The sequence below is a fragment of the Lithobates pipiens genome, unplaced genomic scaffold (genome assembly GCF_037356315.1).
Source record: "Lithobates pipiens isolate NorthernLeopardFrog02 unplaced genomic scaffold, aLitPip1_a1.2 Scaffold_16, whole genome shotgun sequence".
Classification (NCBI taxonomy): Eukaryota; Metazoa; Chordata; class Amphibia; order Anura; family Ranidae; genus Lithobates; species Lithobates pipiens.
The window spans coordinates 154,780,028-154,802,568 of record NW_027507748.1 but is presented as its reverse complement, the minus strand read 5'-3'; the positions used below and the strand labels follow the sequence as shown (position 1 = coordinate 154,802,568).

Sequence of the window (22,541 nt, the reverse complement as noted above, 5' to 3'; positions counted from 1 at the left end):
TGGACTTTAGTCAGCAGCTAAATACACATATGCAGGCCACTTTACCCATCAAAAGGATTTGTATTTCTGTCCTTACAGTTCAGAGACTTACACAGTTCTACCACACAGTCCACAGTAGCAGGGATGGAAGGTGATGGCGGTGGGTGGTGGGTCAGTACAGATAAAATTAAAAATTTGTGCATTTGCATCTGCCTTAACACAGGAGACGAGGATGAAGGACCTGGCAAATGTGTGAGCACAAAGAGGATCAAGCAGCGGCTGTTCACTCAGTTGTTGATCAGACCCATGTGAGCAATGGCTGGTTAGACAGTGCATAAAGCACAGTCCCCTAAAAGTGGTACAAGTACTGAGAAAGGTGTGTGCGTTTTCTGCATTTGCCAGAAAGGTAGTAATGCAATAGTCCTGTGTAAAATTTACACATGGAAGTGGATAATTAGTGTAGCGCTAAATGTTGTGCAAACGAATGTGTAAAGGTGTGACTGAACACACAACATAAATATGAAACAAAAAAAAAAAAAAAGGGATATAAAAATTTACATAAAAGTGCTGAACCAAAAAAGGGTAAACTGGGTATGTGTAGTTCAGACAAAAAGGAATGTATGCCAATATGTCCTATAGCCAGGCAGTCCACATGAACACAAATGTGTGAATGCAAGTATTCCTGTAGGATGATACCAAACAGGGATAGGGTCTGGATGAGGCAATGCAATGCATAAGCCCCTGTTGAAGACCCTTAGTGTCGAAACACGTCAGGCCAGCCTTCCTGTAACCCACATTGCTTTTATAATTTTTTTTATTATTCTTCCTTTGTGATCACTTTTAATTTTTTGTGTCATTCATACAATTTATGACATCTCGCCATAAACCCATTGTTTTTTTTTACCTGCACCATCCGGAGCTCCTTTATTTCTTTTTCCTTATACTTTTTACCTTGAGCTTTGGGGGGGGGATTCCTGTCCTGGATACTTCCACTTTTGAGCGTCTGCTCCTTTGGAGTCTGGAGACGGAGAACTGAGGACCCCTCACCAGGATCCATCCAATCATCGTCCATATACAGCACCCGATTGGGATTCTAATGCCGCGTACACACGGGCGGATTGTATGGCCTACTTAGTCCGCCGAAACCCATTTCAGCGGACAGTCCGCTCGTGTGTGGGCTTCAGCTGACTTTTTCAGCGTGCAGTCTGGCGTACTAAGTATTTCGGAATTTCCGTAATACTGTCCGTCATACTTTGGTTTCAGCGGACAATCCGCTCGTGAGTAGGCTAGTTCGACGGACCAAGAATGGCGCATGCTCAGAAAGGATTTACACGGCGGAAGGTTGCATTGCTGTGTATTGGACTTCCTATTTCTAGTCCCGTCGTACGTGCTGTACACGTCATCGCGCAAGCTTTCGACGGACTGTTTGTGCATCCGTGTGTGGTCAAGTCCGTTCATTCGAAAGTAGGACGGACTGTCCGTTGGATTGTATGACGGACTAAGTAGGCCATACAATCCGCCCGTGTGTACGCGGCTTAAGCCTCAATGACCCACTGTCGTATGACACGTGTGTCCAAACTTACTGGTAAGAGTACCCATCTTTTTATCCTTGAATGGTTGGTGTTAATGTGACTTCAGACAACCATTTCCGGTTTCTACCATTTGCATTGCCTCATCCACACCCTCCGGGCGGCACAGTGGTGTAGTGGGTAGCACTTTCACCTAGCAGTAAGAGGGGTCACTGGTTCAAATCCCAACCACGACACTACCTGCCTGGAGCTTGCATGTTCTCCCTGTGCCTGTGTGGGGTTCCTCCGGTTTCCTCCCACACTCCAAAGACATGGTGGTAGGTTAATTAGATCCTGTCTAAATTGTCCCTAGTATGTATGAATGCGAGTTAGGGACCTTAGATTGTAAGCTCCTTGAGGGTAGGGACTGATGTGAATCTACAATGTATATGTAAAGCGCTGCATAAATTGATGGCGCTATATAAGTAACTGAAATAAATAAATATCCCTGTTTGGTATCATCCTACAGGAATATTTGCATTCACACATTTGTGTTCATGCAGACTACCTGGCTATAGGACATATTGGAGTGCATCCCTTTAGTCTGAACTACACATACCCAGTTTACCCCTTTTGGTTCAGCACTTTTATGTAAATTATATCACTTTTTTGTTTCATAGTTATATTGTGTATTATTTTGTTGTGTGTTCAGTCACCCCTTTACACATTTGTTTGTACAACATTTAGCGCTAAACTAATTATCCACTATTCTGTCCAGCTTTGTTTGCTTGAGTGTCAGCCGCTTGTCACCTTTCACATTTTAGCGCAGTGCTTTCCCCGCTTCAAAATTTACACGTAAAGTTCTTGTCCCAGTTGATGCCTGATGCTCTTCCCCCCACATTCTGTTCCATCTCTGATAACTTTTTCTAAGAAAGGCCATGCTTTTACTGGATTTGTTTCAGCTAAGAGATGTTATGCATTTGTAGCTACTGAGAAGCCACATTTGCCCTGTAAAGGTTATACTTAGTAATTTCCCCTGTGTAGACTATATTCCCTGCTGTGTGACTTCTGGAAGTAACAAGTGTGTGAGTGTGTATTAATATATAGGCCATTTCCCCTATGGGACAACCAATGGCAATAACCTACCAGCTGGGTGACGAAGAAGACTAAGACGAAGGACGAAGACGAAGGACGAAGACGAAGGACGAAGACGAAGGACGAAGACGAAGGACGAAGACGAAGGACGAAGACGAAGGACGAAGACGAAGGACGAAGACGAAGGACGAAGACGAAGGACGAAGACGAAGGACGAAGACGAAGGACGAAGACGAAGGACGAAGACGAAGGACGAAGACGAAGGACGAAGACGAAGGACGAAGACGAAGGACGAAGACGAAGGACGAAGACGAAGGACGAAGACGAAGGACGAAGACGAAGGACGAAGACGAAGGACGAAGACGAAGGACGAAGACGAAGGACGAAGACGAAGGACGAAGACGAAGGACGAAGACGAAGGACGAAGACGAAGGACGAAGACGAAGGACGAAGACGAAGGACGAAGACGAAGGACGAAGACGAAGGACGAAGACGAAGGACGAAGACGAAGGACGAAGACGAAGGACGAAGACGAAGGACGAAGACGAAGGACGAAGACGAAGGACGAAGACGAAGGACGAAGACGAAGGACGAAGACGAAGGACGAAGACGAAGGACGAAGACGAAGGACGAAGACGAAGGACGAAGACGAAGGACGAAGACGAAGGACGAAGACGAAGGACGAAGACGAAGGACGAAGACGAAGGACGAAGACGAAGGACGAAGACGAAGGACGAAGACGAAGGACGAAGACGAAGGACGAAGACGAAGGACGAAGACGAAGGACGAAGACGAAGGACGAAGACGAAGGACGAAGACGAAGGACGAAGACGAAGGACGAAGACGAAGGACGAAGACGAAGGACGAAGACGAAGGACGAAGACGAAGGACGAAGACGAAGGACGAAGACGAAGGACGAAGACGAAGGACGAAGACGAAGGACGAAGACGAAGGACGAAGACGAAGGACGAAGACGAAGGACGAAGACGAAGGACGAAGACGAAGGACGAAGACGAAGGACGAAGACGAAGGACGAAGACGAAGGACGAAGACGAAGGACGAAGACGAAGGACGAAGACGAAGGACGAAGACGAAGGACGAAGACGAAGGACGAAGACGAAGGACGAAGAAGAAGGACGAAGAAGAAGGACGAAGAAGAGTGGAGAGAGGGTGTGAATCAGGACAAGTTTGATCATTGGCGGAGAACTAGCATAGCCAGAGAACTGACCGTGCTGTGCCCTCATGCCTGATGTGGTCAGTTTTTAGAAGGAAGAAGTCAGCACAAAATGACAACTTCTGCAAGACAAAAGCTGGGTTCACTGTATGCATTTTACACATGGTTTTAGGTGCATTCCCATTGATTTCTATTAGACCATGGGTTTTCAGAAAGCCCAAAGATGCAGCATGCAAGAATTTGATGGCTTTCAAGAAAATGCCCAGTTTAAAGACTCGTACACTCGATCGGATTTTCCGCCGGGAAATGTGCAAAGACGGGCTGTTAAAAAAAAAAAAAAAAATATGACATGGCAAATTATGAAATCTCAAAAAACGCAGCGCACAATTCTCTTCTTTAAATGGGATAAGAATGAAGCTGCTTTGCTGATAGGGACTGAGTTATTGCAAACAAATTTTCAAAGGCTTTTTTTTTTTTCTAGTGATCTCAATATGCTTATGCTTTTTTTGGGAGGGGGCAAGTTACCACAACACCATTATGCCGTAGTTTTCAAAGATACAACTATGTTGGTGTCCCTTGTCAATTTTACGTTGTATCTTTTTTAAATGTAACTGCCTACACCCAAACTTTCATTTGAAGTAAAACACATAGCCAAGTATTATGTCGACAATTTTTTTATTGTGCATTTAAAAAAAGAAAAACAAATACAATTAGACATGTTAACTGCCAACAGAACTTAACCAAAAAGTGCATTCTATGCATCCAAAAAATATACCAAATCATTATTCAATAAAAAAAAAAAAAAAAAAAAAAACCCAATAACTCCAAAAGGCCAATAAACACATTTTCTCCTCCGATTCCGCAACATGCCTAGTTGACGAACGGCCACTCAGAAACAAAATGAAAAGTACAAAATCGACATTCAAACTTCTACCAACAAGAAATTAGCAGAAGGAGCCCAAAGGGTGGCACTAAAGAGCTGAAAAACCAAGTAGTACATCAGTATGTTCGTGTTTGTTGGCCAAAAATTCCTTGTGTGCCGTGTATGCAAGACAAGTTTGGGCCAGCGCCCTTTGGACAAAATCCATGGTTTTGTTGGTCAACAATCCGATTGTGTGTACGGCTGTAATAGAAGTCAATGGGAGCACACCTAAACCATGTGTAAAACGTAATAGAATCAAGTTGCACCCAAACCCACGGTGACCAGGTGTGAGCCCAGTCTTAAAATATATTATTTTTATTTTTTATTTTATAGACTCCACCCTGCCTTCTTTCTGGTCTAGAGGCATTTACTGTGCTCCTGATGCCTTCTGGAATGTCCATGTAAGATCTCTGGAGGCATTGGCTTCCACATTGATTGCAGAAGGCAGGCCCAGTTGCTCTTCAGGAAGCACCAGCTTCCGATGGTGTCAGAGAAGATCAGAGAAGTGCAACATTGCATTAACTTGGTGTGCAAGTATGTAAAATTCTGGATGACCCAGCAAAAAACAAAATAAAAATAAAATAAAAAAGTAGGGGAGGAGGTTAAAAAGCAAAAATGACCATGGAGGGGGAAGGGCCGAAGTTACTCTTTAAGAGATGAAGCCCAAGTTAGACTGTGGTTTAAAAACAAACCCAGTATCATGGTTTTGGATTCTATGGATTACAAAGAAAAGGCAAATCCCCCCCCCCCCCCCATCATCTGAACATTCAAGAATAAATAGTTTCTACGATAGTGAAGGATGAAAGCAAAATAGAAGGTACAGGTTAATGATTGACAAATCAAGGTTACAGCAGGATTAATATTTTACTTTGTCTCCTCTCCTCTGGATTCATGCCCCACTATCTATTATGAAGGTGAAAAACACATGGTTGTGCTCTATTATGTCTCATGTCCTTGAACTGACATGTTTGTCTGCAATGTTACACAAAATTATCAAAAGCACATTCAGCTATGCCTGATTAAGTATGTAAGAGAAAAATCTATCTTTTCCACATTCAATATTTGCACTGACAGGAGATTCATTACTATACAACCCTTAATCTCATTGTAGTTTAATGAAATGCAATAATATTGTTAAGCATTAATCTTCCTAGGTGAAAAATATGACAGTTGGGCATTGCTACAGTAGGCTAAATAAATAAAATCAAAACACACACAACCAACCACACAGCTTCTAGCTTTCATTTCAAAAACTTAAGGCCTCATACACACGGACGTTTTTACAGCAGCTTTTTTGAAGCTTAAGAATGCCACTCCATGTTATTCAATGGGCTCATACACAACATGGCATTTTTTGAGCTGTAACAGGCATGGTCGTTTTTAAGCTACCAAAAAAAAAAAATAAATAAACACCCAAGGACCAGCGCCAGAGCTGCAAAAACGTCAGACACTGGCAAAAGGTGTTAAACGTGAATTAACGAGGCTTAACGCTGTGTTAAGCCTTGTCCGGCATTTCCATCTCTATTCAAAATCAATGGTTCCCTATGGGAGCCCATTGATTTGAATAGAAGTCGCACCAGAAGTCGGATCAAGATTAGAGGTCGACCGATATTTGGTGTTTTTTTTTTTTTAATTAATCAGCATTGGCCGATTGTGCCGTTAAAAAAGGCTGATGATATCTTCAGCGCGACTTGCAAATGACTTCTGTAATAGAGGTCAATGCAAGTTGCCTGAAGACATCAGTGAAGACACTTTCCTCCTCTCTGTGCAGTCTGCCAAGAAAAGAGCAAAGAGATACAATGTTTACACTTCTGAATGAATTCAACTGTGTAGAGTTCTCAGTTTAACCATTTAAAGACTAAATCTTTTCTGACACTTGTTTATGTCACACAGTATTTGCGCAGCAGTCTTTCAAACGCAATTTTTTTGGAAAATAGACCAATTTAAAAAAAAAATACAAAAAAAAAATAAATAAATAAAAAAACAGTAAAGTTAGCCCATTTTTTTTTCCATCCAAAAGTTTTGATTACCTGTTTTGTACACACACACACACACACACACACACACACTGATAGGATGTTTGTTTTGTTTAATAAATATTTAAAATGTAGGAAATGTTCTGTATTACTGAAGACTGCTTTCACACTGGAGCGGGCGGCATTGACAGTAAAGCGCTGGTAGTTAGATTTTATGAGATGGCGGGGGGAGTCAGCATCATATATCGGCAATTTCCAAATATTGGCATCGGCCAGAGAAAAACCCATATCGGTCGACCTTTCCTCTAATCAAGATGATCCGATTTGTGTGCTGAGGATAGAGGGTGGAATTTCGCGGGAAAAAAAAAAATTTAATTTCGTGAGGTCGATTTCTGAGTGCCCGGGAAGCACAGAGGCAGCACACAGCACAGGAACAGTGCAGATAGTGTGCATTTGGGGACCCATGGCTGTGTCCCAGTTGCCAAAGACAGGATTGAATGGAACACTTGTGCATTCCAGTGCACGCAAACATTGCACAGGAAAATGCCTAAAGTGGTTATAAAGCGTAAACATTTTTTTACCTTAATGCACTCCCTGAATTAAAAAAAAAAAAAAAGTGAATAATGTTTAGTGCCCATTTTTATGTGCCCATCTGATGCAGCTCTCACCTCTCAGACTTTGCTGAGGCAGCAGAAGCCATTGGCTCTTGTTACTGTTAAGCAAACCATGTGATGGAGGGAGTGGGTGTGGAGCCAGGCCCCACAGTCTGGATGCAGGCAGTGGGCCTGAGGGTTGAGCCCACAAGAGTACCCCTATAGCAAGCAGCTTGCTATAGAGGCACTAGAGAAAGACTCCACGCGGTTTTATTTTTTTTATTTTTTTATTTTGGCGTGGTGTTCCCCTTCAAGATCCTCAGAGCACAAGTCACACCACGAGTCAGATCATAATGATCTGACTTTGATGAGACTTCAAATCAATAGTCTGAAAGCCAGATCAGTTAAGACAGTTCTCATAGGGAACCATTGATTTTAAATAGAGGCAGAGAAACACTGCTAAAAGCGCATTAACACCAGTGTAAAAAGCTACTAAAAGTACGTTTTTACAGCTGCTTTTTTCCTGGCATTGGTAGTGGCTTTGCAGCTCATTTTTTCTAACACCCCTTGTGCATGAGGCCTTATTGTCAAAGCTTAATTTAGAAGTCAATTGGCATGCATGCACAGCTGCACTAGATTATTATCTCTAGCTCCTTGAAAGTGGATAGTGGTAGATGCGTTTTGCAGATAAATTATTATCTGCTTTTTTGACAGTCCTGTGAAGAGTACATGTATGCCGTCAATAGTGGTAGCTCAGAGGAGACTGAACGCAATATGAAAAGGCTGCAAGATAGTTTACTGCTTCACAGGAGTTATTAAATCATTTCAGTGTGAACTGGGGCTTGTCATGTAATTCGACAGGTCAAGTCGCATCTCTGAGTGATGCGACGCCAGCTTTGTGATGCCACATCAATTTGAAAAAGTAGTACATGCGCTACTTTTGCTGATTTAGAGTGCGACTTCAATAGACATCTGCACACAAAGCTGCACAGCTGTCTTCAAAGTCACACCGAGATGCAGCTTTGAAATCATAAGATTTCAGGTGAAATCGCACAATTTCAACATAGCATTCAATGTGAACGGGGGCAAATAGGTATCCAAAGGGTTTATGATCACGCACTCTCATAAGCGGGACAACCCTCTCCTCTATAAAGGAAGGAAAGCCTACATAGCTTGTAACGTAGAATTTCAGATGCCCTAGCATAGAAAAAATATCAAAACAAAAGAAAGATCACTTCATCAATAAGATCCCACCTTGGGTTAAAAAAAATATAAAAATAAAAAAATAAAAACTCTATGCGGACAGATCAATAGTCAAGCCTGTGCATAAAGCACTCCAGGAGCAGGTGCCCAGAGAAAACGCATTGTATGCCATTTTGTTGGTACCATGGTAATTATTTTTCAGTACTGAATGTATATTGCATAGTATAGGTCTGAACGTTCTCAATGATCCAGGTCATGGTATTGCAAGTAGTATTGAAGCTGGTCTTGCACAAAGAAAACTTCAGCTGGTTTCCGAACTGGCCAAAATTCAGTCCATGGGTGGCCATGTCTGCCCCCTCCTACCAAACATACTTCAGATCTATTGGAGCCAGGTGTATAATTGTTGGATGAACAGCACCTCATCCAATCAGAAGAATACTATAGCAACATCAGAAGATTTGTCCATCTGTGTTGGTTTAGCCTAGATGGAGATATCCGCCAATTTTTTCCTCGCTTAACCTGCTCATCCTCAGTATATGTATGGCCATCATTAAACCACTTTGGTCTTGTTCTAGAATGGTTATAGACCCTTCATAGATTATCCAGGCCAATCAACATCTGCCTTAACAAATTCCACGGTGACTGGCAAAAGGGACTCTGCTACCTGTGTGAACTGATCAAATGGCTGGGATAAGCTGAGAAACCAGTGACCAGCTACTAACAACTGCAGCATTTAGCACATTTAAAAAAAAGCAGATCACAACTATGCACCATTTGTATGCATGACATTTTAGGGTGCTCATGGGTCCCACAGTCATACAATGTAGAAGCAAAACAAAAAAGGCATCTGTATGACCACATTCCCACAACAAATGAAGGCTTAAAAGGTTTGAATAAGAACAATTAACCTATAGGGGGAATACCTTTCTGTACCAGTCAAGATGAACAAGGAGTGCACACAAAGCATGGCAGTGTTCTTAATTACAGAAATCTGAGCGGCACTGAAACTGGAAACTATAGAAAGGTTTTTATGTAGGCTGAGAATGTCAAAAGGCTGGCTTACTCACCATTATGTACGAGTTTTCAGTCTTCACACTTAGACCTAAAAAAATAAAAGATAATGATTAAAAAATAAGAATATTAACAAAATGCTGTATTTGAACTTCCTGCAGAACTGTTTTCATGAACAACCTCTAGCTAGATGTAATCGCAAAAGTAAGAAAAAAAAAACCACACACAAGCTGCAAACATTTTTCTTACAACAAGAACCATAAAATATATGCAAATAAAGATATGCGATTTTTTTTACGATCAAGAAATCAAAATTATACACACACACACACACACACACACACTCCCTTCTTAGACAGTGGTCTCTGAAATAAGAGTCCCTACTGGAGGGTTCCCTCCACACAAACTTTATTCTGGCGACAGCCCTAAAAATTTGAATTTCCTTCACTTTCTACACCAGTCAGATAACATACCGAGCTGAAAGAAAGCTGGGTTCCAAGATGTTCTTTGAAGTTTCCCAACTACAACCCAAGACACAGCCACTTGAAAAAGGGATACACAGCTACTGCGGTAAGCCACTGCCGAATCCCCCCCCCCCCCACTGCTACATTTGGCACCTTTCAGGGGTGCAGATACCTGGTTTCAACAGATACCCTCTCCCACTCCTGGCTGATCTCTCTGCAAGGAAGTCACCTGGAAGTTCGGTTCATGCATGCACAGTAGGGAACCAGTTGTGAGGCCGCAAAAAAAAAAAAATAATCGGCTGGGGTGAAGACACCGCTGGATTCTGGGACAGTTAAGTGTCCTAATATTAAAAGTCAGCATCTACAGTATTTGCAGCTGCTGACTTAATTTTTTCGGAAAAGCCCGGCACTCCTCTTAAAAGATCAGTTGGTGTAAATACACTTAAAAAAAACGCAAGTTAATATCTTTAAAACCAGTTTTCTGTGCTATAAGCATGAAGGTGGGGGGAGGGGGGGGGCCGGGGGGAAGAGGAGACATATATACACACACACACACACACACGTTCTGCTTCTCACATCATTGTGCAAATTGGCAACCTAATAAACAATCCAAAACCCATTTGAAGTGTAGTTAAGCAGAGTAAAGACCATACGCACCTCTGTAATTTAAACGTCAGAGTGCATTTTAAATGCATCTTTGGGATGTTTTACATGTTACCTTCATCCCTATGGAAACCGTATTAAACAGCACCAAATATGCAGCATGTAGGAGTGAAATGGCCCTAAATTGTTAATCTACTTTCCCTCTAGAGGTTTTTCTGCAAAGATCTACATTTAATGCAGAATAAAGATATGAAAGAAAATACAAAAAAAAAAAAAAAGGAGACTGCCTTTAGTACAAAACTAAAAACGTCTGCGCAAACAAGAAGATATACTTTTTTCTGTAAACCCAAACTTGTTTTTTTTTTTTCTTACCAATCCCCAAGTTTGGTTAGCTAAGCAACATCAAAATTTAGGATCTCAATTAAATCACCAACAACTCAGCACTAGGAGAGAGAAGATAGGTGATCAAAGACCGGAACCAATCATAATAGAGCACTAAAGGCTGAAAGAAAAAAAATTTCCAGCAACCCTCCCAATGCTGGCCTTCAAGCAACCGACAGATAGATAGAGATATACACACACATCACTATTACAGGATCACACAATTGCACCTCTTTGGTGAGACAGGACTGAAAATAATGGATCTACAAAATGATTTCTGCACACCTGTGGGAAATCAGTCTCAACGCTTTAAAAATACTAAGAGGAAAACCTCTGAAATACAAATAATAATTCTGTTTCACACAAACGATACAAAATGTGGACCTCTGCCTTCTGGATTATGTGGAAGGAAAGAAAACAAAACGCTCAATTTGTTTTCTATTCTGGAAATGCAGATAACTGACAGTGTTTACATGTGGCCAGCCGTGATTGGCTCTTCAATACAGACACAGAGCGTACCTGATGGACACCCAAGGGGGGCGCAGGAGGTATGGTTCTGGAAAGGACATCCTCCCAGAACTGAACAGCCACGCTGTATCTGTCCCTCGGCTATAACTCGGGTGGAAAGGTGTTAAAGACCATTTTAGCCCATGTGTCCATGGCATATTCAGCATTATGGAAAATGTAGGTTCCTTTTAAAAGTGCGTCTATGGTCAAAATGTAAAATCATATTCATTTAATAATGGTATTTTAATTCTTTTTTAGCCTACGCCAAAATATCTGCATGATCTTGAAGTTTTTAAAGTTACTTTGCGAAGATTGCCACACATTGAATTCTGTGGCACACATTTCACTTTCAATACATTTTCATTAAAGTATTTCAAAGTACAAATGGCAAAAAGAAGCATGCAAATATAATCACCCTCAATTATCAGAACGGTAGCCACTGATAACAGATACAAGTTTGAACATAACAAGAATCTGAAAATATACAGAACAATGGGCCAATGATAAAGAGGTGGTCCACCGCCATCTTGAAAGGATTTAGGTGGTTAGAGGGTTTAGTCCGCTTCAGAGAAGAAGACGAAAGACGTAAAAGAACCTCTGCAATAGGAAAAAAAAAGAAAATAATATAATATGATAATGAAGTACGGAACTAGAGGATATCAGAAACACCCAAACTAGGCCCCAAAGGCTTGGCACCACCAGAGATGAAGAACTTGCCATGGGCATTGAGAAATGGGCATATTGTATCCAATGGATTCCATACCACAAGGCATTTCTTAGGCTATTGAGACCGATGCAAATCGCAGCAGCACAAATCCTCCGATACCTCCAAAGCTATTCACGCAGATCCCCCCCTACCTCAAAAGCACCCATCCCCTGCATGTTGACGGCATGAGGCCTGTATGGTCCGGGGGCGGGGGGGGGTTCACTCACTTGCCCCTCCCCTTTCCTGACCTGCATGCTCGGATAAGGGTCCGGTATGGCTCGTGGGGGGGGGGGGGGCGACCCAACGCCATCTGTTTGGCGTAGGGGTTTTTCACTTAATATCCATACCAGATCAAAAAGTCTGGTATCGTCTTGAGAAGGGGGGGTGGGGAACTCATGAGAGGTTCCCCTTCAAGATCCTCAGCACACAAGCCACACCGCAAGTCGGATCATCACGACCCGACTTCTATTCAAAGAAATGGGCTCTCATAGGGAACCATTGATTTTGAAAAGATGCAGAAAAATGCTGCTAAATGCGCATTATGCCAATGCAAAAAGCTACTAAAAGCATGTTATCCATACCACATCCACTACTTAGCCCTGTAATCTATTTTTCATACAAACATTTCTTACTGCGTTTTTCTGCCTCCATGCAACGTCCTCCATGAGCTCCCGGACCTTTTCATTTCACTTTCACTTCTGTTTCTTAGGAAGAACAGCACACAGTAGCTGGTCAGGAGCACGTCTCTAGTCATACTACACATTCCAGTGTCCATAGTCACTGGGCGGAAAAGGGGGTGGCTACATTCCTCCATACAATGGGATAAAGGAGTTCAATAGACCATTTTAGATCGATGAATAAATGCCAAGCATTGTAAGCACCCCTCTCAGTTTTAAATGGCATGTTTCAACCCTCTAGCTTCCGCTTTTGCTAGACAACTTGATCTGTTAAAGAAAATTTTTTTTAATATATATATATATATATATATATATATATATATATATATATATATATATATATATATATATATATATATATATATATATATATATATATATATATATACCCAGGTGGGGTTCATACTATGTGCGGCCACAGCAGGGGGTCCCCGTTCACCCTTTTTAGGTCTGAATTTGGACATGAAAACTGAGCCAAAAGACCCTTCCGCTGGGAGCTCTGTGGCCACCCCGGAGATGTGTGAACTGGCTCCATTAAGATCCGGCCACACTCTCCTGTCATGCCAATTGGATGCGGCAAAACCTGTATCCAATTTTCATCAGTGAGAATCCAGCCTTAAAGTGGCGTTCCACTCATTTGTTTATTAAAAGTCAGCAGCTACAAAAGCTGTAGCTGCTGACTTTTAAAAAACAGCAACTCACCTGTCCCAGTGGTGTACTGACCTCAGCCATGTTCTCCTTGTGTCCTCCCTCGGCATTGCCAGCATCTTCACCATGGGCACCCGGCTGTGGCAACTTGCGGCTCCATGGCCGGTTGCCCACTGCACATACGCAAGCAGCGCTGCACTCTGACTGGTCCCAAAGTCCTCTAGGACCTGTCCTGTGTTACAGAAGACTTCAGGAGGGAGGGGGAAAGGAGAACTTCCACTTGCGATTATCTACAGTGACCGGATTGGATGTGGGAGCAAGCAGGTACCTGCTCTCCCCCCTTCGTTTCATTTCAAACAGGAACCGGGGAGGAGGCCTTAAAGTGGAAGTTGCACTTTTGGGTGGAACCCTGCTTTAAGGGCAAGTTATTTTTTCAACCAGCAGGTAGAACGAAAAAAATAAAAAAAATAAAAATAAAAAAAAAAGGAGAAAGAAAAAAGGAAAAGAAAAAAGAAAAAAAGAGACAGACAGTGGTACACACATACCGAAAGTCAGTTTCCTGCTGAACCAGATGAATTTCAGTATGTATATACCCGATTTACTGGCCGGATCATCAGGTGAAAAGGAAGGGAAAAAAAAAAAAAAAAAAAGGGGGGGCTCCTTGAGCAGAGTCACCAGCCCTCTGCTCAGGGAGCTCTGAGAAGCGAGCGATCAGCAGTGTTAGATTCTCAGCCTTAGGCCCTGTTCACACTGATGTAACAATTATGCTCCAAAGTCAGAATTGTCACATCAAAAGTTGGACCCTATTAAGTGCAATGGAACCGGTCTAAATCGGTGCGACTTGAGTCCCTCTGACTTCGAAAAAGGTACCCACTAGCCGACCAGCTGCTAGCGTTATACTGGAGCGTCTGCGCAAACTGGCGTCGCTATACATCGCTCCTTCGAGAGGTCATAGCAGGCACACACGATCACTCCTGACAGAATGGGGATGTGTGAACACACAAATCCCGGTTCTCTCAGAGGAGAGGAGACAGATCATGTGTTCATACCAAGCAGGCACACCGATCAGTCTCCTCCTCCTCCAGTCTCATTCCCCCTACAGTTAGAACACAACACATCTAATATAAGATTGCCGCCATTACTAGTAAATTATATTATATACACTATATATATATATATATATATATATATATATATATATATATATATATATATATATATATATATATATATATATATATATATATATATATATATATATATATATATATATATATATATATATATACACACATACATACATACACATACCTAAACTGATGAAGAAATTCATTTTTTGTTTTGGATATTTATCCACTTTCCGCCTGCCCTATAGCAGAATGACGGCGGCAAAGTGGTTTCAAAATCCTGACTGGGCGTCATGACAGCCTCAGAATTTTGAGGGGGAGCGCGCATTGTGGCGATCGTTGTTGCAGGGTGTCAGTCTCACACCCCCCCCCCCCCCACAACTACGATCTCGGTAAAGAGTCTGACGGAGATTCTTTACCACGTGATTAGCCGTATCCAATCACGGCTGATCACAGTGTAAATAGGAAGAGCCGATGATCGGCTTTTCCTCACTCACGTCTGTGCTGATCAATTATCAGCGCAGCAAATCTGCAAAATGCAAGAAGCACTAAAAATGCATAGTTGTGAATCCAGCCTTAAAGCGGTAGTAAACCCGCACATTTTTTTTTTTTTTTTTTTTAAACCTGCAAAGAAAAAAAGGCATAATGAGCTAGTATGCACCGTATACTAGCTCATTATGAAATACTTACCTTAGAACGAGGCCCCGACATCTGGCCCGATCCACGCCAAGGGAGCTGACATGCTCCCTCTGCGTTTCTTCCGGGTATCGCGGCTCCGGCGCTGTGAGTGGCCGGAGCCGCAATATCGTCACTCCCGCGCATGCGCGCGGGAGATTTCAGTCCGGCCGCTGCCGGATTTTGACGGCGAGAAACCCCTTGTGCGCATGCGCCGCTGCCGTCAGCAGCGCATACCGAGGGGAATATCTCCTAAACCGTACAGGTTTAGGAGATATTTTTTTACCTACAGGTAAGCCTTATTATAGGCTTTCCTGTAGGTAAAAGTTAAAAATGTGGGTATACAACCACTTTAAGGTGTAAACATATAAAGCTTTTACTTTTAAATGACAGACCAGCAAAATTTGTGTCGGTTTGACACTGCAGTGCCCGCTCGTTTTTGTGGCTCTTTTCGGCCACTAGCGGATCGCTTTTAACCCCCCTGCTAGCAGGCAAAGGGGTAAAAGCATGTTGCGCCACTTCCCAAAAGTGCTTCACATTAATTTCAATGGGGAGGGCATTTTGCCAGCGCTCCCAAACTGCCCCAAAGACGCTGCTTGCAGGAGAAAACCACCTTGGTATGAAACTGGCATTACCTTCAACAAAATGCAGCACTGTCAGCAAACCCACACTAGCATTTTCTGTTAGAAAAAGCATTTTGAAAGCCATTACTAAATAGAAAAAAAAATCTCAATAGATCACTTACACAGTGAAGAGAAGCATTTTGCTTTGTATCGGCCCCCATCACTCCTGAGATTATGAGAACGCAGGTAGCGTCTTGCAATCCTGTTCAAGCTATGGGTGTGTATACAATGTAAACAAACAGTCATGCTTACTGTGTATTTGTGGTGTAAAGTTGCTGTGCACCTAATCTCTGTTCACACACACCAGCTTATGTCATAGCATGTGACCACTTGCTTTCATCTTCTGCACAAGTTTTGAAATAGCAGAACATAAAATCACATGATTATTATTCATAACCCCACAGAATTAAAAGTGCATCTCACAGATAACCCCCATACCCACTCCCCTTAAAGTGTAGGTTACCCTAAATATTTTTCTCAACGCGAGTGTTCACATGTGTGCGTTTTATAAATCAGTCTATCATTTTCATGCATTTCTGCAATACTTAAATTGATCCTGCTAGTCACCTTTCTTCCTTGTTCTAAACGGACCACATGAAGCACACAAATTGATCTGCGCTCGCATTGTCAGTTTTCATTCTTTGGCTGACTATTCAGGAGGTACAGGACACTGAGCAGACACACGGCAAGCCTGTATTGAGTAGTTTGTTCAGCCGCCACATCCCCTGACCAATGACAGCCTGCCTCTTGAACACGCTCCCCAGCTCAAGCACAGCCTGCATCTTGCCTTAGGCTGATCAGACTATGGAATAAAGGCACACTTCTGTCTGCACAGTGTCCTGTGACCCCGCCCCCACTATCAGAGAAGAGATGTATGGTCACATTGCAGAATTATTTTAACCTTGCTAAGGTAAGAAAGATCTTTTCCAAGGCAAAAATAATGTTTAGGTAGGAATATTGCCTACTAACTACCCCCTTTATTTACCTTGGTCCAACACTGCACCCGCCTGTAATGGCTCTTCCAGCTCACAGGCTTTGCTGAGGCTTCAGAAAAAATGTCAGACTCCAGCAAGAAGGAGCAATGCTGGAGGCATTCTACAGAACACACCAATTTTGGTAGCATAATTATTAAAGTGAAGGTAAACTCCACTTTTGAACTTGTTGCTACAGGCAAGATTTACCTGTAGGTACAGTGAATATCTCCTAATCTTGTAGCTTTTAGAAGATATTCACAAGCGATAATGCCAGTGACGTCACTGGCACATGCGCACTGAAGGGACAGCATACCCGTGCCATACCTTCAGGCTGCAGTCACACTAAAGTGTTTTGAATCGCGGGCAGATATGCCGCGATTCTGCCTGTGATTTGACAGCGCTGAGGTGTGACTGACAAAATGCGGGACTCGATTTCAAAATGCCACTAAATTTGAATAACACCTCAAATTGCGGTGCGGGTCTCCTGCACGATAAAATGTGCTGCAAATGCAGCAACCCACATTGCGGGACGCATGTCGCCCAAAAATATGCAAAACGGGTTGCAGCATGTTTTATTGCGTGACAATCATGGCAGAACCGCACCGCGATTTGAGGTGTCATTCAAATGAGAGTCCCGTGTTTTGTCATTTACACCGCGGCGCTGTCAAATCGCAGACATATCTGCGGCAAATAAGCCTATGATTCAAAGATGCTGTACTGTGAATGCAGCTTCAGAGCCCAGTGCTGGAGCCGAGGGCTCCCACATGCAGGAGTGACATCACTGGGTGAAGGCTGCAGCGCTAGGTATCCAGGACAGCGCCAGGGGCCACTTCATTTTGTTTCAGTGGCAATTTACTACCGCTTTAATGTGGACCGTGTGTTCCTTGCTAAAGAGCATTGTTTTTTTTAAAGTTGCTATGGATAAAGTTACACTTTAAAGTGTAATTAAAGTGGAAGTTTCGTCAGAAAACTAAGCCCTGCTAGATCGCCATATCTGCAAATGGGGCCAGCCTGAAGTGATGTAAAACATTAAAAATAAGTGCCTATACTTTTAAAAATATAGTAATACATGGTCTCACCCTACTCTGCACATGCTCAGTTGCTTTCTATTTTTAAGTACTGTGCCAGGTTTGTATCCAACACTCTTAAAGCAGAATTGAACCTTTACAGCCAAGGAAGCTGCTTCTGTTTGACATGAATCTGCTAAGGTGCTGCACGTGATCAGTTAGGACATCAGCCATTTGATGGTTTGACAGTTTGGTTGCTGACACAAGCAAATGTGAGTTAGCAATCCTGAAACTTTTTTGAAATCGTTAAATCTATGGGTTTAGTTCCGCTTTATGATTTACTGCTGTTCAGGGGCTTTAGCAAAATGGCAGCCACCAGCAAGAAGAAACAGAAGCAATGCTGGAGGAAAATACCATCACACACCAATTTTAATAGCATAATTATTAATGTGGGGTAAATGTGCCTTGCTAAAAAAACATTTAATTAGGTTGTTATGGGTAAAGTTCTGCCTTGAGAAAAAAATACTTCCCTCCGTTTTAACAGCTTCTCCCTGGCTTCTTTGAGGTGTCGGGAAGTCGTCACTTCCAAGCATGCACATGAGTGCGATCATCCCGAGACACAGGCACTGTGCCTGAACGTAGACAGATGAGCATGTAAATGTCTCAGGCCCCTTTCTGTTTGCTGCTGTCCTGCTGATCAGAGCAGAGCGTGTGGATGACACATCCATGTCTGCTCAGAGCGGATACAGACAGAGCCCAATCTGCTCTATGGACGGCCGGGTGTAAATGGACTACGCCGTCTGTTTACACCCGACTCTCCTCCAATCTGCCTAGACAGAGGGGGACGGATCCCCTTACGTTTTTTTTGTAAGCGGACCGCATAAGATTGGAGGTAGATGGGTGTAAAGAGTTTACATCTGCCTGTCCATCAGGGAGAATGGAAGGTCTGATAAAAGGTCCACCTAAAATAAAAACTGACAGGTGGACCTGATCAGACCCCACTTTCTGAAAGTGACCTTAAAGGGGCTGTAAAAGGTTTGTGTTTTTTTTCCCCCACCTTAACCGCTTCCCGACCGCCTCACACCGATACAAGTCGACATAAGGGCTCGTACATGAAAACTAATGTACCTAACTAATGTACCCTTTAAGAGGCGACCAGCGCACGTGCGGCAAGCTTTGCAAGTCGGGTTGCATGGACTTGGATCGCCTCACTGGGAGATGCTAATGTAAACAAGCATCTCCCAGTTCTGCCTAGTGACCGTGTCACTGATCTCTGCTCCCTGTGATCCGGAGCAGAGATCAGTGGCGTGTCACATGTAGCCATGCCCCCCCAGTTAGAAACACTCCCCAGGGCACACTTAAACCATACACTGCTCCCTAGTGGTTAACCCCTTCACTGCCATTTACACAGAAATCCATGCATTTGTATAGCACTGTTTGCTGTATAAATGACAATGGTCCCAAAAATGTGTCAAAAATGTCGATGTGTCCGCCATAATGTCGCAGTTACAAAATAAAAAAAAAACGCTGATCACCAGTAAAAAAAAAAAAAAAACACATTAATAAAAATGCCATAAAACGATCCCCTATTTTGTAGACGCTATAAGTTTTGTGCAAACCAAGCAAACGCTTATTGCAATTTTTTTTTTAACCAAAAAAATATGTAGAAGAATACGTATTGGCCTAAACTGAGGGAAAATTTTTCTATATCTCTATATATATATTGTTTTCTTCAAAATTGTCGCTTTTTTTGTTTATAGTGCAAAAAATAAAAACTGCTGGGGTGATCAAATAGCACCAAAAGAAAGCTATTTGTGGAAAAAAAAAATAAAAAAAAATCAATCGCACAATTGTCAGTTAAAGCGACGCAGTGCCGAATCGCAAAAAGTGCTCTGGTCAGGAAGGGAGTAAATTCTTTCGGTTGCTGAAGTGGTTAATGCATCCTATGCATTAAGGTGACAAAAAAACCTGTCAGTGACCGGGCCCCACATCACCTCCCCCCCCCCCCCCCCCCCCCCGTTTTACTTCCCTGAACCCTCAAACTTGTCACTGGGGGGGGGAGGGACACGCTTTCTCTCTGCTAGGGGGTTCTCAGCTGTTGATTCGATAGATTGATAGCATAGCAGCCATTGGCTCCCTCTGCTGTCAATCAAATCCAATGATGCGGGGCGGAGTCCAGCATTCCCCGTCTATGGACTCCAAATGCTGGACTCGTTAGCGTGGCCACGAAGGTAAATGCCCCCCCCCCCAGGACGACGCTTCTCCTAGGGGGCAGTGACGGCAAACCTTGGCACCCCAGATGTTTTGGAACTACATTTCCCATGATGCTCATGCACTCTGCAATGTAGCCGAGCATCATGGGAAAAATAGTTCCAAAACATCTGGGGTGCCAAGATCCGCCATCTCTGTCCTAGGGGGTTATCTGTTGCGGGGAGGAGCCGAGACAGCCGCCGAGGGACCCCAGAAGCCCAGGATCAGGGCCACTCTATGCAAAACAAGCTGCACAATGGAAGCAAGTGTGACATTTTTGTTATTAAAAAAATATATATAATTACCTTTAGTGTCACTTTGATCGCGTGTAATAAAATAATCACGCACTTGCAAAAGGTCCAAGTTAAAACTGTTCTAAAAAGGTAAACCTGCGGTGTAAATACTAGGGCTGCAACTAACGATTATTTTCATAATCAATTAGTTGGCCGATTATTGTTTCGATTAATAACCTTAAAAAAAATAAAAAAAATTGACGTTCATTTTCGATCACCGTGACGGGAAAATTTGGAAATAGAAAACTTCTTGGTCAAAGGAATGAAGTGAAAATTTCAAACAAAATTCTTTCATTCAGCGAATGTACAAAGATTTTTCATCTGAATATTCTCACCTGAAAATTGATCCGTGAGGCCAGCATAAGGCTCGGTACACACCTATGCAGTTTTTGATTTTGATCTGTTTCTGCAGTGCGTTTTGATTTCTGTGCACGTGATTTTACTGCAATTTGCATTTTTTTTTGGGGCAGATTAAAAAACACAAATTGCTGCAAAAATGCATTACATGCTTTTCTGCAGCTTCTACGTTGAACTTATTGAACCACAAAAGCACAGTTTTGCGTTAAAAGTCCCTGACCCTTTCCAAATATGCAGAGGCTGAAAAAAAGCACAGATGTGAATGCGTCCCATAGGAAACCATGTAAATGAACTGTAGTGCGTTTCTGCAAAAAGCACCAAAAAAACATATGTGAACCAGGCTTGAGACGCTTAGTAACATAATGGGGAAGAAAAAAAAAAAACCACACAGATAAGCGCTACTGGAAGGGGTTCATTTTTTTACTGTAGAACCGTGACTGTAATATTTACAGTAGTGATTATATTTTTGTACTATAAAGGGCTCATTTTATTTTTAATTTTTTTAACCCCATTATGTTACTGCCCAATTAATCAATTATAAAAATAGCAATCGATTAAGTTCATAATCGATTAGTTGTTTCAGCCCTAGTAAATACCATAGTGATGGGGCAGTCAGTGCACCACCATCATGTAACAAATGAATAAATTGTTGCATGACATTTAACTAATCAACAAATAACACACGAATAAGTACGCATACGGAAACTAGTGCCTTTTTTCTCTGTGCGCCAATCTTTGTCTTACCATCCGCCCCCGATTGTGATGAACACTGCACCAAACATGAGGCCAAGGATTCTTCAAACTGGTGGCCCTCCAGATAGAGTTGCCACCTCATCCCTTTAAACCTGAACACATATGAATTACACAGGTTCTGAGGCTAATTAAATGCAGATAAGGCACCAAGTGAGTTTATTTACCACCTTAATCAGCCACAGAACCTGTGTAATTAATATGTGTTAGGGTTTAAAGGAATGAGGTGGCAACCCTACCTCCAGATGTTGCAGAACTACAAGTCCCATGATGCATTGCAAGGGTGACAGTTCCAAGCATGACTCTCACAGGCAGAGGCATGCTGGGGATTGAAGTTCCATAGCAGCTAGAGGGGCGCCAGTGTGACTCCCGTTCTAAAGCCTTCCACTAAAACACAGGAGATGGCTCCATAAAGTGTGACCTTCCATGATGGAAACCGCAGGACCCCAACAGAGGCTCCCCCTCTTTCCCTGTATAGTGCACTGCCATTGCTGGTCACCCTCTGAAAATGCCAGTTGCCTGGCTCGCTCCAATTTCATCCACAACAAGCAAGGTGAGATCTCCAGATCTGGGACTTAAGAAGCAGTGAAGCCATTGCATCCATGGGGCAGCCAGGGAACTGGTATTTCCACAAGCAGCCTGCATATTGGCCTCAGCACAGATTCCCTGTATTGCAGATATCAATGCAAGCTGAAAATCAGTTGAGGGTCTGAGGAAATCCTCCCATAAACAGGTCCAGTTGTGCAATGCACCTCCTTCAGCAGAGGTGGAGTAAGGAGCCCTGTACTGCACAGCTGCAATGCTCTGCCGGGGCTAAGCCCTCCATCACCCCCAATAACACAACACACAGGAGCCTCCCGCACACACACAGCTCATACCTTACACCCAGGAATGGAGGCGCACTGTTCCGGTGGTTGTCACTGTAATGCTCCTCAGCATACTTCTCCCTGATCACTTCTCTTCCTGATGGAGTCGCCAGGCGATGACGTCAGACTTGTCACCAGGACCCAGCCCCATGCCCCCGACATCGCGCTCCAG

At 42.9% G+C, this 22,541-nt stretch overlaps 1 protein-coding gene across 4 annotated transcripts in view; it reads right to left on the bottom strand.

The window, feature by feature from the left end:
• Positions 1–22,541, bottom strand: part of MTMR4 (myotubularin related protein 4) — a 117,860-nt gene extending 95,319 nt beyond the window's left edge. For 2 of the 4 annotated variants that reach the window (XM_077480663.1, XM_077480665.1), the window contains exons 1-2: positions 12,755–12,853; positions 9,518–9,552 (exon numbers count right to left, since the gene is read on the bottom strand). In XM_077480663.1, coding sequence (XP_077336789.1) covers positions 9,518–9,552; positions 12,755–12,773 — 54 coding nt within the window. In that variant the 5' untranslated portion in view covers positions 12,774–12,853. Of the gene's footprint in view, positions 1–9,517; positions 9,553–12,754; positions 12,854–15,994; positions 16,089–22,381 lie in introns of those variants that run through there. The other 2 variants (XM_077480666.1, XM_077480667.1) reach the window with 2 other exon arrangements.